At 34.4% G+C, this 21831-nt stretch overlaps 2 protein-coding genes across 2 annotated transcripts; one reads left to right on the top strand and one right to left on the bottom strand.

Moving 5' to 3' along the window:
• Positions 1-746: 746 nt before the first annotated feature.
• LOC116119050 (phosphatidate cytidylyltransferase 2-like) lies at positions 747-7338 on the bottom strand. Its single transcript, XM_031405008.1, has 12 exons — positions 7241-7338; positions 5912-6044; positions 5284-5537; positions 4980-5131; positions 4595-4736; positions 4121-4277; positions 3536-3583; positions 3346-3432; positions 2249-2377; positions 2094-2150; positions 1181-1264; positions 747-1098 (listed from the first exon to the last, which is right to left on the bottom strand). Exons 2-12 carry the CDS (start codon positions 5978-5980, stop codon positions 1012-1014), a joined length of 1266 nt encoding a protein of 421 aa, XP_031260868.1. The 5' UTR covers positions 5981-6044; positions 7241-7338; the 3' UTR covers positions 747-1011.
• A 13441-nt stretch (positions 7339-20779) lies between these two features.
• LOC116119043 (umecyanin-like) lies at positions 20780-21795 on the top strand. Its single transcript, XM_031404999.1, has 2 exons — positions 20780-21030; positions 21274-21795. Exons 1-2 carry the CDS (start codon positions 20850-20852, stop codon positions 21639-21641), a joined length of 549 nt encoding a protein of 182 aa, XP_031260859.1. The 5' UTR covers positions 20780-20849; the 3' UTR covers positions 21642-21795.
• The last annotated feature ends 36 nt before the right edge of the window (positions 21796-21831 follow it).

Below are 21831 nucleotides of genomic sequence, written 5' to 3'. Positions count from 1 at the left end.
TTCTTTTTAAGGGTGTGCTATTTATTTTATGGTAAAACCTTTGTACATTATAGAAAACTAAAAAAAAAATTGTTTTTTAAAAAATGTGCTGATGTCATCATGACGTGGGATGATATCACCGGTTCAATCAGCAGTCTAACCGGTTGAACCGTGACCCGACCATCAAAACGGTTTGCCCTCCGGTCCGGTTTTTAAAACAATGTATATAAGTATAATGTATATAATATATATATGTTATACATTATACATAATATGCTATTATCTATAATCATATGTTAATATATAATATATATGTGTAATATGTGTAATATATCATTTGATGTTTTGATTTATTATTATAATAAATCATTGTAAATTTAATTTCTTTTTGGATGGTATATTATAATTTGAAGAAAATGATAATAAGTACACAAAAAGACATAAAACCCCCAAACGTCTGAATTCCCCATTTGGGGAACGAGCTTTATTTGGAGATTCCTCCCGAAAGGGGCTACAGGCCGAGATTGAAGAATCCTCTTAGGCTTTTGGGCTAGGGACAGAGACAAGAGTTCCCAGTCCGGACCCATCCCTAATAAACACGACGTAACAACTCGCAATTGGTTAAATAAAACCCATTGTTAGATAAACAAAACTCATTACGAGCTAACACATTGAGTTTATAAAAGAAAATTAGTGAAAAAAATTTGTTAACATAATATTACCCAAGCTAAAAAACCTAATAAGATATAGAACATCACAACAACAGATGTAAAAATCATGCCTTAATGTTGTTAATTGGAGCAATAATTAATAATATGACCCCTAGTACTGTGAAATTTAATTAGGGGAACTTAAGAGAGAGACGGTAAGTGAGAAGCAATACAACACTTTGTTGGGAGTTTTGTATGTATATTTAATTGGCTAACATACACTATACAGAGTATGCGAACTAAAAATGCTTCCACCCAAATATTTTGAATGAAAATAACTGGAAAACAACAACATATACAAAGTTTTCCATTTTCATCAGATTTATGGTCCATACAGCCGCTTGTGCAAGACTTCGCCTAGCTTCGTGTACAGATCTTGCTGCTCGTCGAAAGTGAGATTCGTCAATATCTGCCAAGGAAAAACCATCAATATGTTAATTCATTTATGAACTAAACAGAAATACATTATACAAGCACGGTCTGGAAATTACCTGCTCCAAGATTATTTCAACTGAGAGGGTTTGAGCCACAACAAACGACTGATGATAGATGTATGAGAATACGGCCATCACCATCTACATTCAAATACCGCGTTAAAAAGAACAGTATATGCTAGAAGCCTATATGTTTCATATGTTCATAAATAAGTAATTTTGAATGCCTACTATATGTAAATGATTAAAAAAAGGCCTCAAGAACAGACACATGCATTACTTAGGCAAAGGTACAGGAGTCTGACAAATGGTAACAAAGGCCAAGGGAATGCAAAAATAAAAATTAAATTTGGTTGAGAGAAAATTATTTTTGCGAAGTATTTTGGGATGCTCACTATAAGTAACAACCTAGAGACTTTCACTGCGTAAAGATGGCAGATAATGGGAACAGCCCATCCACTTAACAGCACCAGAGGGAGCAGTCCTATTTTCGAAAATAAAACAGGAAAGAATGCAATATTATCGACCAATGAAACTACTCTAATGAGTATAATTTAGCATCTGAAGACCACATGAGGGCACATGACAGTGTTTCTCTTGAACTGTGTGGGTGGCTGGGTGCACATGATAGTGATCCTTTTTCATTGGCAACAGGAGCACTCATTTAACAGACAGCAAAGAACAATTAATTCTGGTCATATCCACAGAACGTGTACTTGATTGTACAAGAGATATTTTTAGGGGTATGCTCATTTAGCACATAAACTCCATGTTTATTGCCACTAAACTTAAAACAAGGATGCAACCATGACAATCATGCTCTCAGATTAGAAGAAGTCAAAACTAACAGCTAAATCTGTACGTGTAAGTTTCATTCACGTCCCTCAGTTGACCAAACTAGCAGGATGAAACCTCTCAAAACTACCAAATGAACAACCCTTTAAAGCACCTCAAATCTATCACAGCTCACCTGGCAGTCCATTCTATCTGTCATTCCACCATGTCCAGGAATGCTATCACCAAAATCCTGAGAGAAAGAAAACATTGAATATCATGTTTCATTTTTGTAAAGCACGATATCCATAATCTCAATCACCGGAGACTAAAAAATCATCAAGAATGAACCTTGATTTTAAAAGCTCGTTTAAAACCACTTGCAAAGAAGCCCCCAAAAGGTGCTATTATTGATGCAAATAAACCAAAGCATACGGCATGCCATTGAACTGGCAGAACAGAGATTTCCTTCCAGGGAAACTGCATAAAAGAATGACAAGAATGAGGCATTAGTATTTAGATTATTAATTATGTAGTCAAGATTCAAAACCTAGAACCCACAACTTTGATCAAGCATCAAATTTGTAACACTCAATAGCACTACCATACAGGATTGTGATTTAACTGTTTTGGAGTTCGTAACAAGAAAAGATCGCATTATGATACAAATAAAACAACAATACCAGTATAATATTTTTACATTGAACATATTAAAATAAGACAGTCAGATGGGAAACTCTACAGCTTTCACATATATGTTATATAAGTTGTTTAACTTCCTACTAAAGCTGACTATAGGACACTTCAGCCTACATTAAATATAAAGAGGAAATTGTTCTTCAAATCGCTAAGAATATCTATTGCAATTACCAAGAACATTACATTATCTTCATACATAATGTAGATTAGCTACTGAAACTAGCTATTGAAACCAGGAGTAAAATGAGCCATTGACTTACAGGCATACCAAACATCAATGTCAATAACATATAATTTTAGGAAAATAAATTTAGTAAAAAATTGCAGGCAAAAACCTACAATATTGTAATGGCGCAATTAAACTAAGAACAATTCTTAGAATGTTAACATTATTATGTTGACAAAGCAATACATAACTCAAAAAGTGACACAGAGACATATTTTGAAATCAGGATGAAAAGGATATTACCAAATACTTTAGAGAGTAAATTTGGTTACAGAATGCATATTAAGGTACTTGCTTGGAGGTTTATACTAACACACAATTAACTTAAAAAGACTTGTTCATGATCACACAGAGGAAATACAGTCAGTCTCTTATATCAAACACGATACATCTACTTAACATGCAGCAGGAACATTGATGTAGTAACACCCCCAAACCAGGAAAAAGAAAAAACAAAATAAATCTGTCCTCACTTAACAGAACTCTGGTGCACATAAATTGAGATCTAATGAAGCCTACTAACCCATTGAGGAACCCATCCAGATAAATTGAATTCCTCTGGCTTAAACAATGGGCCCGGATCACAGTGCAGCCAACCAGTTGATAAATCCTGCAGTCCAAAATCCTCAGCAATAGATAACTATAAATTCCTGCGAAATGAGTAGCCATGCCTCGTCAAATGACAATACCATAAATCTAATCAAGTGAATTACCTTTCGTGGACATGTTAGCCACTGGAAACGACCAAGGATATTTGCAAGCTGCAAAAAGAAGTGCACAGAGCATTATAGATATAACCTAATAAGTCAAACAAGTATACAATACCAAATCTTATCCCTAAGCTTGAAATCCAAATGTTTTTATACCCAAAACACAAATAGATAGGCACCATGGCAGGAAAAAAAGGGCATTCTCAGTGTAAATTAGTATTGTATCAATATTATGAGTAAAAGGAAGATCATCACAATATTACTTAAGCCTGAGGTGTCAGATGCAACAATTTAAGTTAATTGGTATAATGAAGTGGTTTTTACAAGTAAGAATATGCTAATTTGGCACATGCAAGTAATGACCTGACTTTATAGTGACATTAACGTGGAAATGGAGAAGGCTTCAGATGCAAATAGAGGCACAGAAGATGATTAACAGGCTGACATGCTGCTGCAACCACAACTGTCACAGCCAAATAACACTAGGATATCTCAAAGCAAAAGGCATACAAAATATACTAATTTCAAATAGATGTTAGGAACTGAAGATGATTATTGCCATCACAGGTGAGGAAAAACCATGCTCACCACAAATGCAGATATGATAGTGACAACAGATGCTCCAATGAACCCCTCCCATGTTTTCTTTGGAGACAATTTGATCAGTGGGGTTCTTCCAAAAAAGAAACCACATATATAAGCTGCGATATCATTGATAACTATAAGTGTAGCTGGAAGAAGAAACCTGCATCAACAATCGTCCATTTGTCAAGGAGAAGAAACAACATCGTATTCCAAATCTATGAAACTCAAATCATAAGAATCTATTTGAAAAATCTAATGAAACTTGATGCAATCAAGATAAAATTAGGCTAAACAAATCTGCAAGTAAAAATATACGTATATAGAGGTAATTTTCATAATATATCAAATGTCAGGTTAGACAATCCCATATTATTCAAATTTAAGTATTCCAGAAGAAAAGAAACATTCCAGTAAAAATGAGTCAGAACATAGGAATACGAGGAAGGCTGAAACAGTTCACTCAAGAAATGTGGTTACCAGAATATTCCTTCAAAAATGTTGGCCACAGTGAAGGAAGATTGTGTAAAGACCACAATTAGAATCATGTGAGTCCATGCATACTGGCCAAATTGATACTTGTACAGCTTCTTCTTTAATGAGAGAATGAACCACACAAAGCCTAAGTCAAATTACAAATGGAATTTATATCAGCAACCATCCATTATAAGTAAATGTCTGAAAAAGTACCAAACAGCCATACTGAAAGCCTAAGTCTTATACAACAGAATAGTAGATGGTGGACACAAAAACCATGCATGATATATATAACAGCAATTATCAATCAATGAGGGAAAAAAATAGCAACATAACAACTATAGTACTTGAAGCACTATGCAAAAGGATAGCAGTAATAACAACCAACCTGTGATGTACAAAAAGTAACAGACAACCATATGATACTTTATGAGGCTGCTCACAAATTGATACAAAAACTTGTCTGAATTCACAGTATTGACAAGCCGTTGACTGAGAATGCGGCCATATACGAATAGCATCGCAGTGAAGAAAAAGTACCTGAGCACAGAAATTCAACATGAGTCCAAAAATGTAGCATCCATATTCACTTGTAATAATAAGATTTAATTTCAAATACCAAGTAGTTAGACAATAAAGAGTTCTTATCCACAGAACATTTAAATCAGTTGGGAATTATGCCAGTATTTTACCAATTTAATAGCCTGAATCCTGGGAGATCCCGCTCCTCATGAGCTTTCCTCAATAAATTGAACAGCTCTCGTGCCATAAAGATCTGGATTACAACCACCATGGCTGTAATATAGAGATGACCCATGTAGACAATCAATGCAAAGCCCCCAATCATCCAAACGGTTGAGTAAGCACGAACCAGCATAGACTTGTATTTGCTACGGTCATGCACAAGTAAATGGTCTCCATTTGCTCTGCCAGCATCTGATGTGACCTGAAAAACCAAATAAGTTTGTATCAATTAAATAAAATAACCCTATTACTCTTCAAGATCCTAATATACTATGTAGATCAAATACAGTTTTCCGAAAGGCTAATAAAGAACTGATATTGAAGCTAATACTGTTTGTTAAGGAAACAGCTTCAAGAGGACAGAATATAGAACAAAGTAGGGACAAAACTAACTCGCAAGAAGAAGCCACAGATCTGAAACTTGAATTACCCTAAATAACAGCACTAGGTGAGTTTCACAAAGTTGGTGACATTTAAGAAAATGAATATGCATTGACACACAATTCAATTTTTTAAGAACTTTAATACTATGCTGGAAAGGATCAAATAATAATTAAAACAAATTCAATAACATACCTCAGTAGGGCGCCTGCGATGCCGAAGTCTAGGCGTGGTCGGGGGATTGGTATTATTCTCGGTTTGCATGTCTCTTCAGTTAAACTCACTCAAAAAGTGAAGAACACATACATGTGGTGCAAAAAATCACTACCTGGGACATCATATCACACAATATAATACTTAGGGTTAGGGACACAATTAAAACTGCTAGTGATATTAAATGCAAAGAAAAAGGGGAATTTGGAGGGATGCTGAAAGAAACACAACTCAACTAAGAAAAATGACCAATTGCAGCCGATCATATGGATGAAACATGGCAAGCATAATCAAAGCCAAGGAACATATTGTCTTATAAAACATAGTCATGATACAAACGGGCACAAATGCAATGGTTAGCTTCAACCTGAAAGTTTCTCAGTCTGAAAACTTCAAATAAAATAAAACAATAAAGAAGACTAATAGATAATCAAATGGAGAACTTTAAACAAAATATAAATCTAGTTAAAAGGACCAAAAAAAAAAAAAAAAAAAAATTCACAGTAAATATTAAACACACCCAATGAAGGAGATGTCCAAGCCCAATTGTGCAAGCTAACAAAGACATCTACCATAAAGGAGAAAACTCCCCCACCTATTATGCTTCCCTCATTCTTTCATATTAAAAACTTTTAAAATAAAATTTGAGAAAGAAAGGGCACGCCCAAAATTGACTAGTGCATTTGCACATACTCTTCATGAATCAAACGCCAAAGCCACTAAAAGTTCAGCGGCGGCAGCAGGGGGTTGGAGTTTGACAATAAATTAAAATCCTACACAAGTTCAAACTTAGCATACTACTCCTCATTTCCAAAACATGTAACCTATAACAATTAACTAAATTAGAACTCTCAAAAAATATTTCCCAAGTAACCTAAGTTCCATATTTTACTCTACTCTAAGATTTTCTCACGTTAACCAGATTTAAAGCTCTAATTACACTTAAACCACTAATAAATTTTCACAAATTACATCAAGCTCAAGTTTATAAACTGTAACATTACTTCACACACATCAAAATGACGAAACTAAATCAAAAACACTGCTCCAAAACACAAAGAAAATATAAATTACAGTCTCCATTAATGTTACAACAACAAATCTCAAAAACTCAAAAATTCAAACCTAAACTGAATTCAAAAGTTGCTTAAACTCAAATCTCAATCGGAACTCAGTTTATTAAAAGATCGATATCGAAGCAACAACAACAACAACGTAAACAAATAAACAAACAACAGAAAATAAAGAGAAGAAAAATAAATATAAATATGAGATAGAAATATGAAGTTAGTTAAAGAGAGAAAGAGAAACCTGAGTTAGAGTTTCGGAGAGAATGAGACGGCGAGAAATCGGACGCCGAAACACGGAGAGCGCCGAAAAGAGAGAGAGGGAATGAGAATGATACAGGGTGAGGAAGCCAAGCGAAGCCAAGCGAAGCAAAGCAAAGTTTAGTTTGGTTTCGTTACTAATTTTCTGGAATATTGAAAATTTAAATTTAATTAATTAAAAAAAGTTATTCCATTTTTCTTTTTCTTTATTTTATTCCTTTACCTCTTATGCGAGATAGCATCTGTACTTTTATTCGGGATAATTCTTCCAAAGTCCACTAATATTATGCTAATTCATTTCACTAATATTTTATTATTTTGCAAGAGTAATAGTAATTCAACAATCATTTCTCATGAATTTTCTCTTACAATCCTGATGTGATAGTTCGCAATTTGTTATTTCAACAATCATTTCTTATAAACTTTTTTTCACAATCTTTATGTTACAGCTCTCAATTTGTTAATTTGTAATTAATTATTGGGATCTATGTAGAACTCGTTTTAAACTAACCAATTATGATCTGTCACATCAGGATTGTTGTATAAAATTTTTTAAAGAGGATTGCTGGTGTAGTATTATTCTTTTGCAAATCTATCACTTACCCCCTCAACTACATGCTCTAATACCTAATGGATAATAATCTTTTTATATGAAATTTTTTACTTTTTGTATTTAGTTCTTAAAATATATTTTCTTTGAAGTTATGTGAATTTAATATTATTTACTATAATAAAGAGTAATTATTAATTATATGGTTTGGTTGCATATACCTTTTATAGTTAGAGATGGTTAAAAAAAAAAAAAAAAAACTCGATAAGATTGAGTACTTGCAAAAATTGGGAACTTGCAAAAATTGGGAGTGCGTCCGTGTTTTCAATCAATAATTTAATGTTTTATACGTATAACTTGAATAATTATGTATACATTAAAATTAGATAAAATTAGCTTTTAATATATAAATTGAGTGTGCCTTTTTAATTTAAATCATGTTGGTTTGTAAAAAACAAAGATCAAAAATAATTTTTTTTTCCTTCTCAATCTGTATTACAACGCCCTATAGTTAGTCCAATGCATTTTAAATAATAATCCAATACATAGGCAAGGACGAGGGAGTCATTCCTCGACCTGGCTCTCGAAAATGTAGGCATGGCAATGGGTCTAGAAATTCCGAGGCTTTGTCCTGACCCGTCTCATATGGGACGAGGATTCCCTGGTTTTTTCGGGGATAGAGGCAGGGAAGGGAGGAGTTTTTATCCCAGTCCTCCGCCCTCGCACCCCTAATATATATATATATATATATACCCCTATATATTTTACCTAATTACACAATTATCCTACTTATATAAATCTCATATTTTCCCAATTTCTCTCAACCTAAACAATTGAACAAGAACAAATCCTAACTCTTAAGTCTTAAACCTGTCACCATTGCCATTCGCATTTAGCCGACTTCATATTGTCGTTTGCTAACGCCAATTTGATCTCTCTGATTTAGCCAAACTTTAACCAAAGTTAAAATTAACAGGGTGGGGATGAGCCTCCAACATTCTCTATGGGACGGGGATGGAGAATTCTTGTCATCCCTGCAACAGGGATGGGATGGGCGTGGGGAGTGATTTTGAGGGTAGGTATGGGGACGGTGAATGAGATGCCCACCCCATTGCCATGCCTACGAAAATGGTCAATTAAAAGGGAGATCAGTGATAATTTTCAAACAAAATGAGGTGCTTTGAAATCATACTAAAAATGAGGGAAGATTAGGTTTTTTGGCGCTCACACGTGGAGCAAAAAAGTACAACTACCCTCAGATATTTAAACGAGATGATAATTATTATCAAGAAAACGACTACTAATATTCAAAATAAGGGGGATGATTAATACAATTACGTGTTATACTGAGTTTACTATAATCAAGGTTTATTATTATTATTATTATTATTATTATTAATTAATTAATAATAAAGTTTTACTATTTAGATTTTCACACTATTATTGGAATATTGATTAAATCTAAGAAGATTCCAATATAACCGACATATAAGAGATTGTCGTTTCATTAAATATTCATGTCTCTCGAATTGGATTCCTTCATTTCTTTCGGTGCATTGTGTTATCTAGAATATAATTTCGATTTTTTATACGTGACAACTTTAATATTTGGTTGGTTAAATTGATTTTGAAGTGGGTATTTTAAATTGTAGTTTGGAAAAGCATCTTTAATGGCGAACCTGGTTCAAAAACCCTGGAAAGGGGCATCAGAGATGCCCGTTGCATCCAAACCCTGTTGCATCATAAGTCGATGTCTAGAATTTAAGTTGTTTAGGCAAGTAACCCAAATCGGAGTGATAAATTCCGTCTAAGGTTAAACATAAACCAAGACCGATACTTAATAAGTACTACAATGGAAAGATGGAAATAAGTATCGTAATTGATACAAAATCAACTTTAATTAATACTTTTAATCAAAATTTCTGTAAAGAGAAAAAGATAAACATTTAATTAATTAATTAATATTTATTAATAAAATAAATAAGTGGCAGTTGCAGCCTTGCAGGATCTCAAGAAGAGTAAGAAACTGGAGAGCACATGGGAGAGCTTAAAGTTTTGTGTGGTCTATCTGTATAATATTTGGTCATCTTGATTCTTGATTATTAAATTTGTATGAATTAATATATACTGCCATTAATTTCCCATTTAATTTAATTTTTAGTTTTATGGCTATGATTTTAATTAATCGATTAATTAATTAATTTTAATTCTGGAAGTATCAAGGTTTTAATTAAAAATAAAATATCGGTAAATTTATGTGGGTTAACACAATTGTCCTTGTTGAAAAATAATATTGTAGACCGTGAAATCTACAGTTGAATTTGAACACAGTAGCAAGACCTTATGCAATCACAATCATCAGAATCTTATGCAATCACAATCATCAGAATCTTGTGAAGACTCGCTCATTGTTTCAGTAGAGTTTTCCCAAAATTTGATAAATTATATGTTCATTATTTGTATTATAACTAGATTCTTATTCAGACTCTGTTTGAATAATATTTAATAATTATTATTTTAATTATAAATCTGTTTCTAATTTTTTAATTTGATTTTTCATAAGACACTTAGTTGCGTGGCCAACTTAATTTATCAACTACTTGGACAGAACTTACAAGCAACACTCTATTGGGCCATTTCTCACCAAACACTTATATTTTTACAAAATAATTCATGGAAAACATTCCCTTTATTTATTTCATTTAAACCATATTTCTTCTCCACATATCAATATTTTTCCTGGTACCAGCAAAAACTTTCTAGCCATCCAAACAAGATATACTATTATTACTATTCTATTGTAGAATTGAGTTCAATCGGGAGTCTTGTTAACAAATGTACTTTAAATTTAAAAGTCCTCGCAATTCTAAATCTTTTAATTTTGTGAGTGCTCTAATGTGTTCCTTGTCCTCTTCAAATGAGAATATCTCTTCGTATGAACTCCCTTTCAATATTTTCAAGACTGTTTAATTTGTGAAGGATTTGAATTTGACTGTTTGCGTATTCATCCTTAATTGAAGTACTTGAATCATTATGCTTGATGAAATTAAGGATTCTTTAGTTGGTTTGCCAGGTTATGATGGTCTATCAACCGAGCAACGCAAGCGCCTCACAATAGCTGTTATAGAAAAGACCAGATCAATGCACGATCAGCTAGTTCCAGTCAGTCATGTGCCATTCTAGTGGCTTTTGACCAACATCTGGTGGTGGTGGCCGTTTATCGACAATAGTTGGGTAAGTGAGGGTATTTTTGTTAATTTATAAACGTTTATTGTGGGGGTTGTTTAATTGTACTAACACAAAGTGGTTGGAGCATAGCTTTGCGGTGGTTGAGAGTGATAAAGTTAATCGAAACTAAGCTTTACGGCGAGAGAGGCAGTGGTTCTTGGGAGCAAGAACTTTGAGAGCTTTAAGAGTCGTGGGTTATTTCTCAATGGGGTTTGTCCCTATTTATATAGTGAACATAGGAGGTTGGAGTCCTAGTAGGACTCCGAGTCCTATTTGGTAGATTAGTTCCAATCACCCGCTTTTACCAGCTTAGGCTTACCACTTCAAGTAAGATTCTAGATCTTAACTGAAGTGGAAAGTAAATAGGATTTAATTCCTATTTTGAGACTGTTGTAGGCTAATAGACTAGAACCAGATTCAATTTAACTTGTAGGATAGCTCAATTCAAAGAGTGGTCAGTTCACAAGATGAATTTAAGCGTAAATCCAACCAAAATTAGGGTAAGGCACTGGGCTGTAATATGTTTACTTTATTATTGGGTCTCGTCAAGCTTAACACCATTTTTTACTCATACAAATATGAACAAAAATAAACAGGATACTAGATTATTAAGTGTGACATACTTTAATTACACTATTAAAATGGTATAACAAATGCTAAGACAATTTATTCTAATATGATCTAACATAGTCCAAAGTTATATATTAGAGAACAAATAATTTATTGTTTATTAAAGGTATAATGATAAATCATATGATTTTATGGTTATATTTGCCCATTAAATAAAAACTTGGCATTTTAGAAATTAGATTTAGTAAAATGGTTATATTTTTCCGAACCTCTTATAAATATAGCTATTTTTTAATGCAAATACGATAAAATTATTAATTAATGAAGATATAATTCTTCGGTACACAGTAACACAAGTTGTAAATGATTTTTAATTTTATTTTATATAAAAACTTTACTTAATTTTAGAGTTAATATATTAATCTACGAGCTTTGATTAAATTATAAAATTTCTCAAATATTTTTGAAATGACTGAAATTTCTCTATTTTTAAGTTTTAAAATAAACAATAAGGAGTAATTCTGTAAAAATCTATAAACTTGTACTAGTAATGGTTCGATAATAACAAGGAGATTTTTTTATTTTTAAAACCTTTGGAGGATCAATGTCTTTAAATCTTAATTCCATATTAGCATAAGTCGTGTCTTTAAATATTAAATAATTGATTTTATTACATGAATAAATATTATTTATTACCCAATCTAATATTTTTAATGTTTAATTATAAATATAATGAAGTATTGGCTAATCAAATAAATTATAAATTCAAAATATTGATTAAAATATTTTTATAATTCAATTATTGTTTCAAATTATAAAACAATTAATTAATATATATTCCTATTGATGCATGATTTTGATACCAACTAAACGCACGTGTGAAATGCTGAACTGGGGATATGAGAATGGATAAAAGATGGGGAACGATGTTTAAAATGGTTTGGATGTTTAAGCAAGCGACTCATACGTCCACTGATATTGTATTAATGTACTGAAGTCATGTCGCGTTTAGCGAGCTGATTTACAAGTGATTACAGAGAGAAAATAAGTACGTTATTACAGATTGCTATCCAAATCCTTCTTTGCGCCCCGTTATTCACATGCCCGAGTGATTTACTCGATTCTTGCAATGATTGGACACGTGGATCACCTCCAGCCTTTTACTAGCCTGATGCACACCTACTGCACTGGCATGAGCACGTTTCTTGTGTCAGCGCGTGACATGGCTGCACCTGGACAACTCTTGGACTTACTTAAGCTCTGACCATTTACGCTGACAGGGCTCTGCATTAGTCTTACTTTTCCAGGTATAGCAATTCCTAAAACATATATAGTATCTATAAATAATAAATATAAACATATTATTATTATTATTATTAATCAAATGTGAATAATTAATATTATAAAAGAAAAAGAAAAAGTAACTTAATCCCGACATGGAACAAGGAATCCCGTGCGTCCTTATGGGATTTCTTATCCTGAACAGTGGGGATTAAAAGAGATGGGTGGGGTGGGACCCATTATCTTCTTGGCAGTCCAATCATAGGTTTTGGACTGATTTTTCCAAACGTAATCCAATCCTATCGATAATCCAGATTCCCAAACACACGTTTAAGGGCATTACATAATTTATATCACTGGTTGAGCAAAAGACTTTTTCCCATCCAAGGTTTGCCTTACTAACACTTTTCTATCTAAAAAATTTTAAAATATCACATTTTTACCCAGTAGCGGATCTAAAAATTTATGTTAGGGTAGGCCAAAATAAAAACTAATTATACATTAATATTTTTGTTAGGGTGGGCCAAAATCTAGAAATTATACATATTACTATTTAAAAAAAAAAATTGAGGGTGGGCCATGTCCCACCTAAAACTAGGCTGGATTTGCCTTTGTTTTCACCCAAAATTTATATTCCATTAATACTTAAAGCCGATTTTGACAACAAAAATTTTTTTTGTCACCACTATTTGAACTTATAGTTTCTTCTCTACAAAACCCTTTTCACTCAAGCTCTTGATTTCTTATCGATTATCGGCTATTGTAAAGCTAGAGTTTTATATTCTTAACTGATTTTTATTCAATTGGTCACCACCATTCAATCCATCGACCTCCACTCTACAAAACCTCTCTTACCTTAACTCTGGGTAACTCTATGAACGTCTGCTAAGAAAGTGAAGTGTATATTGAATATTAACGGAATATAAACTCTGGGTCAGAAAGAGATATTTTGAAACTTTTTCGGTGGAAAAGTATCACATTAAGGCAAACCTTGGGTGGAAAAAAGCCGTTTACCCTCACTGGTTAGTGAACTTGTGTCATATACCTCTCTTTATGTATCAACAATTATTTTTTGTAATACATGTATTTATTGAATCATAATACCATACCAGCGATATCAACTGTGCCACAGTAATACTATAGACTTTCTTATTACGTGATTGTTAATTTAAATAACAATGTAGTATAACATATGATATAATATTAATCTAGTTTATCCGAAAATTTTCCTTCTCATCCAACGGCCAACCCTGAATTTACAAGTTCACAAAATTATAATACAAATTATAATACAATTTTGGGGGTGAGCATAGTATCAACTTTCCTCTTTATTGGTTTGGTAAGCTCATAGTACGGATAAGAATTTGGGCTTCATCCGTGATCAATCAGAATGTCAAATACCTAAAAGTCTGAACCCTTATTAAGTGATATTTTTCACCTGTCATAATAAGTAACTGAAAATCCAGTCTATTTCTATACTATTATCACCAACAATTGCCTTCCGTTCAACTGCTGGTCTTGTGGTCACCCAACACTTTAGCTAATTGTTTGTTTTATGCCTAAAAAGTCATGTTGTTATTAGTTTAATAAGTGTCTAAAAGATTGTTATACCTGAAAAATTAAGGACTGACGTGGGAAATTATGTGACGGGGGTGACCTGCTCCCGTCAGAACGGTAAGCACACGTTAGACATGCAAGGCGCCGTGGAGCTCCCACGTGTCCACTTCCTTGCTCCAAATCGCGTAAAATCAGCTTGGAAGGTGGGCAATAGGACGTAAAGCCGGATTTAGTCCTGACATTCGCACCAACCCACGGATTTAATGATGGTTATCTGCACTCACCTCACTATAAAAAGGAAGGATCTTTTCATTAAAAGGATTCGGCCTTCTTGCACTCTGAATTAGCTTTCTCTCTTTCTTATCATTATACTTTTGTATTTACTTTTCCCGAATTTCTTGTAAGTCAGTCCGCTGTTGCGACTTGACCCATGATTCTAATACAAACTATCAGTGGACATAGGACTTGCTACCTTAGCATCCGAACCACTTTAAAAAGCTCTCATTGTTGCTTTTACTCTACATTTCATCCATAATCACCTGTGTCTCTTGACCAATCAACTTTTCGCACGTGTTGATTAGTTGGTGTCAAAATCACACATCAACAAAGATAAATTGTACTTTCTGTCAAGCCTATATCATCTCAAAGATATCTTATACCAATCCTATCTCATTTTAAGAGAAGAACGGATGAAAGCTTTTCATGTGTCAAGGTAACTTGTAAAACACTCATTACATTAACCTCAGAGGTGTATAAATTGGTACTTCTCTTCACGAAAAGAGGAGGTTGGGCATATGAGAGCTACACATAGATTTGAGCTTCGTTATTTCTCTTTGTAAACAAAATATTTCTTCATCTTTGTATATCTTGTTGTTGAGGTGGCAATTGATTTATGCCATGTGGAAGTCAAAGTTTGAAAGGGGCAGTCAAAGGTGTTTTGCCAAAAGCTAAGGGGCAGTTCCGTAAAATCCCAGCCTTTCAATAAACCTAATTTCAATTAGGTTTTTCGTTCATTTCCTTTTGTCTGGAACTTTCTCTCTTGGTTAACAGAGAGAGAAAGTTTGTTGCAAGATGAGGATGCGCTGGAGGTTTCGAACAGCGTTGATTGAATCAACGGTTGTGGTAGGTCTTAGCTGGTGTGTTTTCTGTTATTTTGTTCTTCTGTATAAATCGTTTCTAATGCTTGGTTATTGGAGTGGGTGTATGAGAGGTGTACGAGATCTGGGTTTACAGAGGGGTGTGTACACTGTGTAAAGGGTGAGCGTATCTCTGTAAGAATCTCTTTATTCTCATAGTGAAAACTTACTTATTGCCCTGGAGAGTAGACGTAGGTAATCTATAAGATTACCGAACCACTATAAATCTCTGTCTCTTTTATTTTCATCTTTTATGTGCTTCATATTGTTGTGGATTATATCTGCTGGTTATATGTTGCTGTTATCTGCTGTTGAATCTGATTTTGCTTCCAATTGGTTCTGTGATTTGGTCTCTTGAGTTGTAACATATCTTATGTGCAATATCATAGAAATAGTCAGAGAACAATAAAATAACAGTGGATGTAGGATTTGCTTTAAGCATTCGAACTACTATAAAAATCTCTCTTGTCGGTCTATCATTTATGTTTCTGCAACATATATAATCTCAGCTCCATATTCAAATCTTATGGATTCATCATGTGTAATTTCTAAGACTCTCTTAACACTTTGCACGTGCGAGTCATTGGTGTCCAAAATCAAGCATCAACAGGTAGTTTACCCAGATGTCTTTTGTTTGAATCCCATAAAGTGTTATTTGGTGCATTAGGCTTCCGCGGTATTAAATGAATCTCGAAGATTAGTTAAGATACGTGCAAACTGGTTTGATAAAGATTCTATAGTATCTCTCGCCGAACTTGTTCTTTTCGGAAATATCCAACGTTTGTTATGCCATGGCTGCCTCGTCTCCTTGGACAGTGGACTTTTAATCCATAATAAAATATGTAAAACCAACAAGTTCTTCGTAAACACAGGCTCTGGTGAAGAGATTCTCCAAGAGGATAAGAATTTAAGTTGTGTGCATTGAAACAATTGTCTTTCTAATGTTACTGTCAAGGGACAAAGAGACTCAGCCAAGTTCTTCTTCATTATACAAGAAGGAATCACTTGAATCTATGAAGACTGAAAATGACTTCTGTCCAATCGCAAGCTCTGAATTTATCTGTTTCTTACCATACCACCATTGGAGTTATCATCACCATTGTCTTGTCTAACTAGGATTCCAACTTGTTTTTGGCTAAAAGGGTATTAGCCTTTGCTTAATAAAATGAAGGATAAGCCAAAAAGAACGTCTCCTTGACATAGACTAATATAAAAATTACCTATATAAGTAGTTTGACAATTCGCGTGGGACTCTTGGATATGTTATTTAAGAAGTTTTAAGTTCGAATCCCTATGATTACTAATAAGAAATCGTTTCGTTTACCGGATCGTTAACTTCAAGACTTTAAAAGACTAATTGAGGTGCATGTAAGCTGGCCGAGACACCTCTGGATACCAAAAATAAAATAAAATAAACTAAATAGCATTATAATGGAAGTATTATAGCAGTCGTATGATAAACCAAATTCTAAATGATAACAACAAAGACAACATTGTGAGCACAACTTTGTGTCTTTCTAGCCCTCCCCGTCTTTGAGATTCCTATAAATCCCCATCACACAGATTCATTAAACCCATTTCTCTTCTTACTTATTCAACCAAATAGAGTAATATTTAATTTGTTGCATTTATTTCCCATCTTTGATGATAAATTCCTTTCGTGGGATCCAATGGGAGGAATGTTCAGCAAGAACTTCAGCAGAAGACAGCAATGCCACCCTGAAGCAAAAGCAAAAGCAGAAGAGGAAGCAGAAGCAGAAGCAGAAGCAGTAAGCTCAAACGATGCTAATGATAAGTCAAAAAGTACACAGGGATCAATATCCATCATCGAACTGATGAAGCCTGAGTGCTTCAAAACAAAGAGGGTGAAGAGAAAGAGGAGTATGCAGAGCTTGAACCAACCAGAGAAAAAGATCATGAAACCCAGAAAGTTAACTCTAGAGGAGTGGCTCTTAAATTCTCCTGCTCCAAATAACTTTAATAATAATAATAAGACTGATCAGTGTTTCAGTGGTGGAGAGCTTTATGTTTTTAAACATTCCTCTAGAAGGGTTCATCCATCTCTATCTTCATCATCATCAACTACTACTACAGTTAAGATGCATCGTGAAGCTGAAGCTGCAGCAGCAGCGCCTTCAACCTCAAGGCCAAGAGACAGTTTTAACTGCTCCTTAGATATTTCTGCAAACTCCTGTTCTTCATTGAGCAGAAGCCAAAGTGGGAAGTCGAAGAAGAGGGTGAGCTTCAGGCTGCCTGAAGAGGCTGACATTATCATCTTTTACTCTCCCGAGGACACACTTGGAAGTGATTACCAGTCCTTTTGATGATTAATAATAAAGGAACTCGTTGCTGCAGGTTTCTTAATTCGAGTGGTTTCGATTATAAATATCGATGTTCTGATTATGGGTAACAACGTTTTAGTTATCTGAATAATGTTTAATCGTGTTATATATATATATTAATGTTTTAAAACCCAACCCGAGTGAAACCCGGCAAAGTTTTCGGGTCCCGTGTTGACCGGTTTAATCGGTTTGACCGCTGGTCAAACTGGTTGACAAAAACTTTTAAAATTAAGCAAATATACCCTTAAAAATTACAAGTAAGTCCTTATATGTTTAAACTTTATCAAACACACTCCAAATGCAAATCGACTAGTGACTGATTGGCGGCAGCGACACCCTAGATGCAACCCCAATCGTCATTTGAGCCAATTTCCATTAAAATCTACCAAAGATTTGGCCGAAATAGGTTCGATTTCGGCTAGATCTCAACGACCCTGGTGTCGGCATTTTAGGCCAGATCTCATCCACGTCGATGTCGACAACCCTCCTCATCACCCAAGAATTACTCCTCTCTTCCTCTCGACCAAAACCCACCTCACCCCACCCCTGTTAGCCTCGCCAATCGCCGGCAAAATCTCATTGTTGCTGCTGCCAAATTTATTCGATTTTCAGTCGATTTACTCACCGGAAATCAACGTCGTCAACACACTGCATTCATCGGCCCTTTATCTTCAAAAGCGCCATGATTCTAGCCGTCAATTGATCGCCGATTACCGTCCCAAATCCTAGGGCTTTGGGTAAATAAAAAAAGCATAAACCCGGCCCGTGGAAGCTTCCGGGTCCCGATTGAACTGGTTCAACCCGCCAGGTCGGGTTAGGTTTTAAAACATTGATATATATTACGATTACTAAAAAGTTGTTACATGTAACTCAACTATTATAATCAAAATCCAGAGAATTCAGGCATGGACAAAACGAAGCCTAGGCTGGCCGAGAGCCAGGCAACTTATGACTTGCAAAAATTTCGGAGTTTTCCAACCCCCACCATGAGCTATTTAGTGGCATAACAATGGAGGGATTATATCTAGCCGTACTAATTGCCTTTATTTTTGGCCTTCTCCATGACCAAATTATATTACAAGTTTGAGAGTAAATTAAGCTTGTAAAACTTTACACAAATAAAGTTTGGGAGAACGATATTTTCTTTTGGTGAAACGACTCTTGTCCACCCTTCAAGTTTTAAAATCACACTTTCTCATCTTTCATTCGGTTTTATTATGTTTTCTGTTAATATTTTATTGAAAAGACAAAATTGCCCTTAAATATTTGATTTTATAATTTTTTTTAATTTTTTAATTAGCCAAAAAGTCAAATATTGAAGAGTTAAAAAAGATAAAATAATTAACCATAGCTAAAAAGTTAGGAGTAATAATATGGAGTTGTTTAAAGTTAAATAAACTTTATATTTATTTATTTATAATATCATCAATATCCCATCACTATTATTCAATAATCTACTAAATATCTAATGTTTTTCACCATATAATGTTTTTCATTTTTACTAATTAACATAAAAAATCAATATTCCTAATTAATTAAATAAACAAAAGAAAAAAAAGATATTCTTACACTTAAACTAATAAATAATCAAGTAAAGACTTCGACTTAACTAAATTTTAATTTATAATAAACTAATTAAAAAATAAATTATTTAAGGATATTTTTATCTTTTCAATCAAATATTAACGAAAAACACTAACAAAACCTGATAAATGGTGGAAAAGTGTCATTTTAAAACTTAATGGGTGGGAAAGAGTCGTTTCACCAAACCTTGGGTGGGAAAATGTTGCTCTCCCATAAAGTTTTACTGGTCACTTAAAACGAGGCTTTCTCTTGAAACATGGAAACAGTTTCTCGAGATCTAGAACCAAATTTTGGACTGTATAAAGGAGCCTGATGCTACCACAAAGTGTGCTGTTACTTGTTAGTTGCATTTTAATTAGCTCAAAGTTTTAAGTAGTAGGTATGAGCTATCATTCTCGAAAGAGTGAGGATAAAGAGTTAACATCAAGAAAGAGTAAACGACTTTTTCCCACCCAAGGTTTGCCTTCCTGACACTTTTTCATCCAAAAAGTTTCAAAATACCACTTTTCCATCCGATATTTATATTCCGTTAATACCTAAAATACGTTTTACTTTCTCAACCGATATTCGATGAGTTACCAGAAGTCAAGGTTAGAGAATTTTTGTAGAGTGGAGGTTGGTTGATGAAATGGTGATAACCGATTGAATATTCATCACCAGAATCAATCAAAAATCATCTAAGAACAAGAAACCGTAACTTTACAGTAGTTGAAAATCGGCAAAAAATCAAGTATCAAAGTGAAAGAGGTTTTATAGAGAGGAGACCAGAGGTTTAAATGGTAGTGACGGAAAGAATTTTTGCTACCGAAATCAGCTTTGGGTAGTAACTGAATATTAATTTTGGATTAAAAAATGATATTTTGAAGCTCTTTGGCTATGAAAATGTCATTAAGGCAAACTTGGGTGGGCAAAAGTAGTTTACTCCATCAAGAAAATATAACTTTGATTTGTTGAGACAAAGAGAGAGGATTCAACCACAAAAGTGTCTTCTAGTCATTAGATGGTAATAATAGAAGGATATGCATTTGATAAGAGCCCACCACAAATCCCATAAAGTGATAGAGAGAGATACGTCATACGTGGGTTGACAACATACACACCTACCGTTCTCCTTCTTCAAGTAGGTTTCAGAAAGGAAGTTGCCAGGAAACCGTTGCTTGCTTACTTTCGAAGCAAATTGAAAGTATATTCAACTGAGGGCTTCGTTCCCTTTATTATTACAGCTTCTTATTTGACTTTACCTTTATCCAACGCCTTCCCACTTTCTCATCGCTCTCACTGTCACTTCCACTCTTTTAATTAATTAACAACACATTTCTTTGTTGTTTGTGTTGGGAGAGCAGAATGGCTGGAGTTAAGATGGTTTCAGCTCTGGTTTTGATAGTCGTCATGGCTGTGAGCCTCGGTGGGAAATGGGCTGCAGCCGAAGTGCACCATGTGGTTGGTAATGACCGTGGCTGGGACTTGCCGTCTGACGTGGCTGGTTGGTCCTCCGGCCGAGTCTTCAGAGTCGGAGACAAACTCTGTAAGTTTTCTCTTTTTGCCTTTGATCGTTCATTATCAACCATACCGTATATTTCTTCTCTTCTACATCAAAAGAAAAAAAAGAGAAAAGCAAGATTTTTTATTTTTTATTTTTTATTTTTTTCTTAAATATATTATATGGTTAAAATATTAAATATCCCTTGGGAATATCATCAAGTACACGTAATTTATTTTCACTCACGTGATACTTGCCGGTGGTTGTTGCGCGTCTGATTTTGAGCAGGGTTTACCTACTCCGCGGCACAGGAAAGCATCGCTGAGATCAAAACCAAAGAGGAATACGAATCGTGCGACGTAAGCAATCCAATCAAGATGTTCACGGACGGCTTAGACAGCATCTTACTTGACGGGGAAGGGATCCGCTACTTCGTCAGCAGCAAAACTGAAAACTGCAAGAACGGCCTGAAGCTACACGTGGACGTGGTGCCTAAGCACACACCGGAGAATCCAAAAGTCAGCAAGTCAGAGGGCTCAGCTTTGGCCGTGGCTGCTCCGCCCACAACTCCAACTCCTTCCGGTGCTCCGTCTCGTATTAGCGCAAGTTTTGCTCTGTTTTTTGTTGGGCTTGGGCTTTGCTTCATGGGCTTTTAGAGAGGCCCAAGTGTTTTAATTTGGCTTGTGATAGTAGTAGTAGTAGTAGTAGTAGTATCGTAGTAACTCTTTAACTGAATAAGTTAAAAAGAGTTCAGAATTATGTAATGGTTAATTTTGATTGTAATGAACTTAGTTCCCTTTTCAACAGTCACAGATGAGCTTCTATGGCGTGGAAGAAAATTGACCA

Source organism: Pistacia vera, unplaced genomic scaffold (genome assembly GCF_008641045.1).
Source record: "Pistacia vera cultivar Batoury unplaced genomic scaffold, PisVer_v2 Contig87, whole genome shotgun sequence".
NCBI classification, from domain to species: domain Eukaryota; kingdom Viridiplantae; phylum Streptophyta; class Magnoliopsida; order Sapindales; family Anacardiaceae; genus Pistacia; species Pistacia vera.
The sequence above is the reverse complement of the archived record's forward strand: the minus strand, read 5'-3'. Positions and strand labels throughout refer to the sequence as shown.

What these genes read in the sequence shown, in the direction of transcription:
- LOC116119043 (XM_031404999.1), top strand. Translation starts at nt 20,850, where the DNA reads ATGGCTGGAGTTAAGATGGTTTCAGCTCTGGTTTTGATAGTCGTCATG. An exon ending in CAGAGTCGGAGACAAACTCT is followed by an intron (nt 21,031 to 21,273) that starts GTAAGTTTTCTC and finishes GATTTTGAGCAG; the next exon opens with GGTTTACCTACTCCGCGGCA.
- LOC116119050 (XM_031405008.1), bottom strand. Translation starts at nt 5,980, where the DNA reads ATGCAAACCGAGAATAATACCAATCCCCCGACCACGCCTAGACTTCGG. An exon ending in GGATTCAGGCTATTAAATTG is followed by an intron (nt 5,132 to 5,283) that starts GTAAAATACTGG and finishes TTCTGTGCTCAG; the next exon opens with GTACTTTTTCTTCACTGCGA. An exon ending in CTGGATGGGTTCCTCAATGG is followed by an intron (nt 2,378 to 3,345) that starts GTTAGTAGGCTT and finishes TCTTTTATGCAG; the next exon opens with TTTCCCTGGAAGGAAATCTC.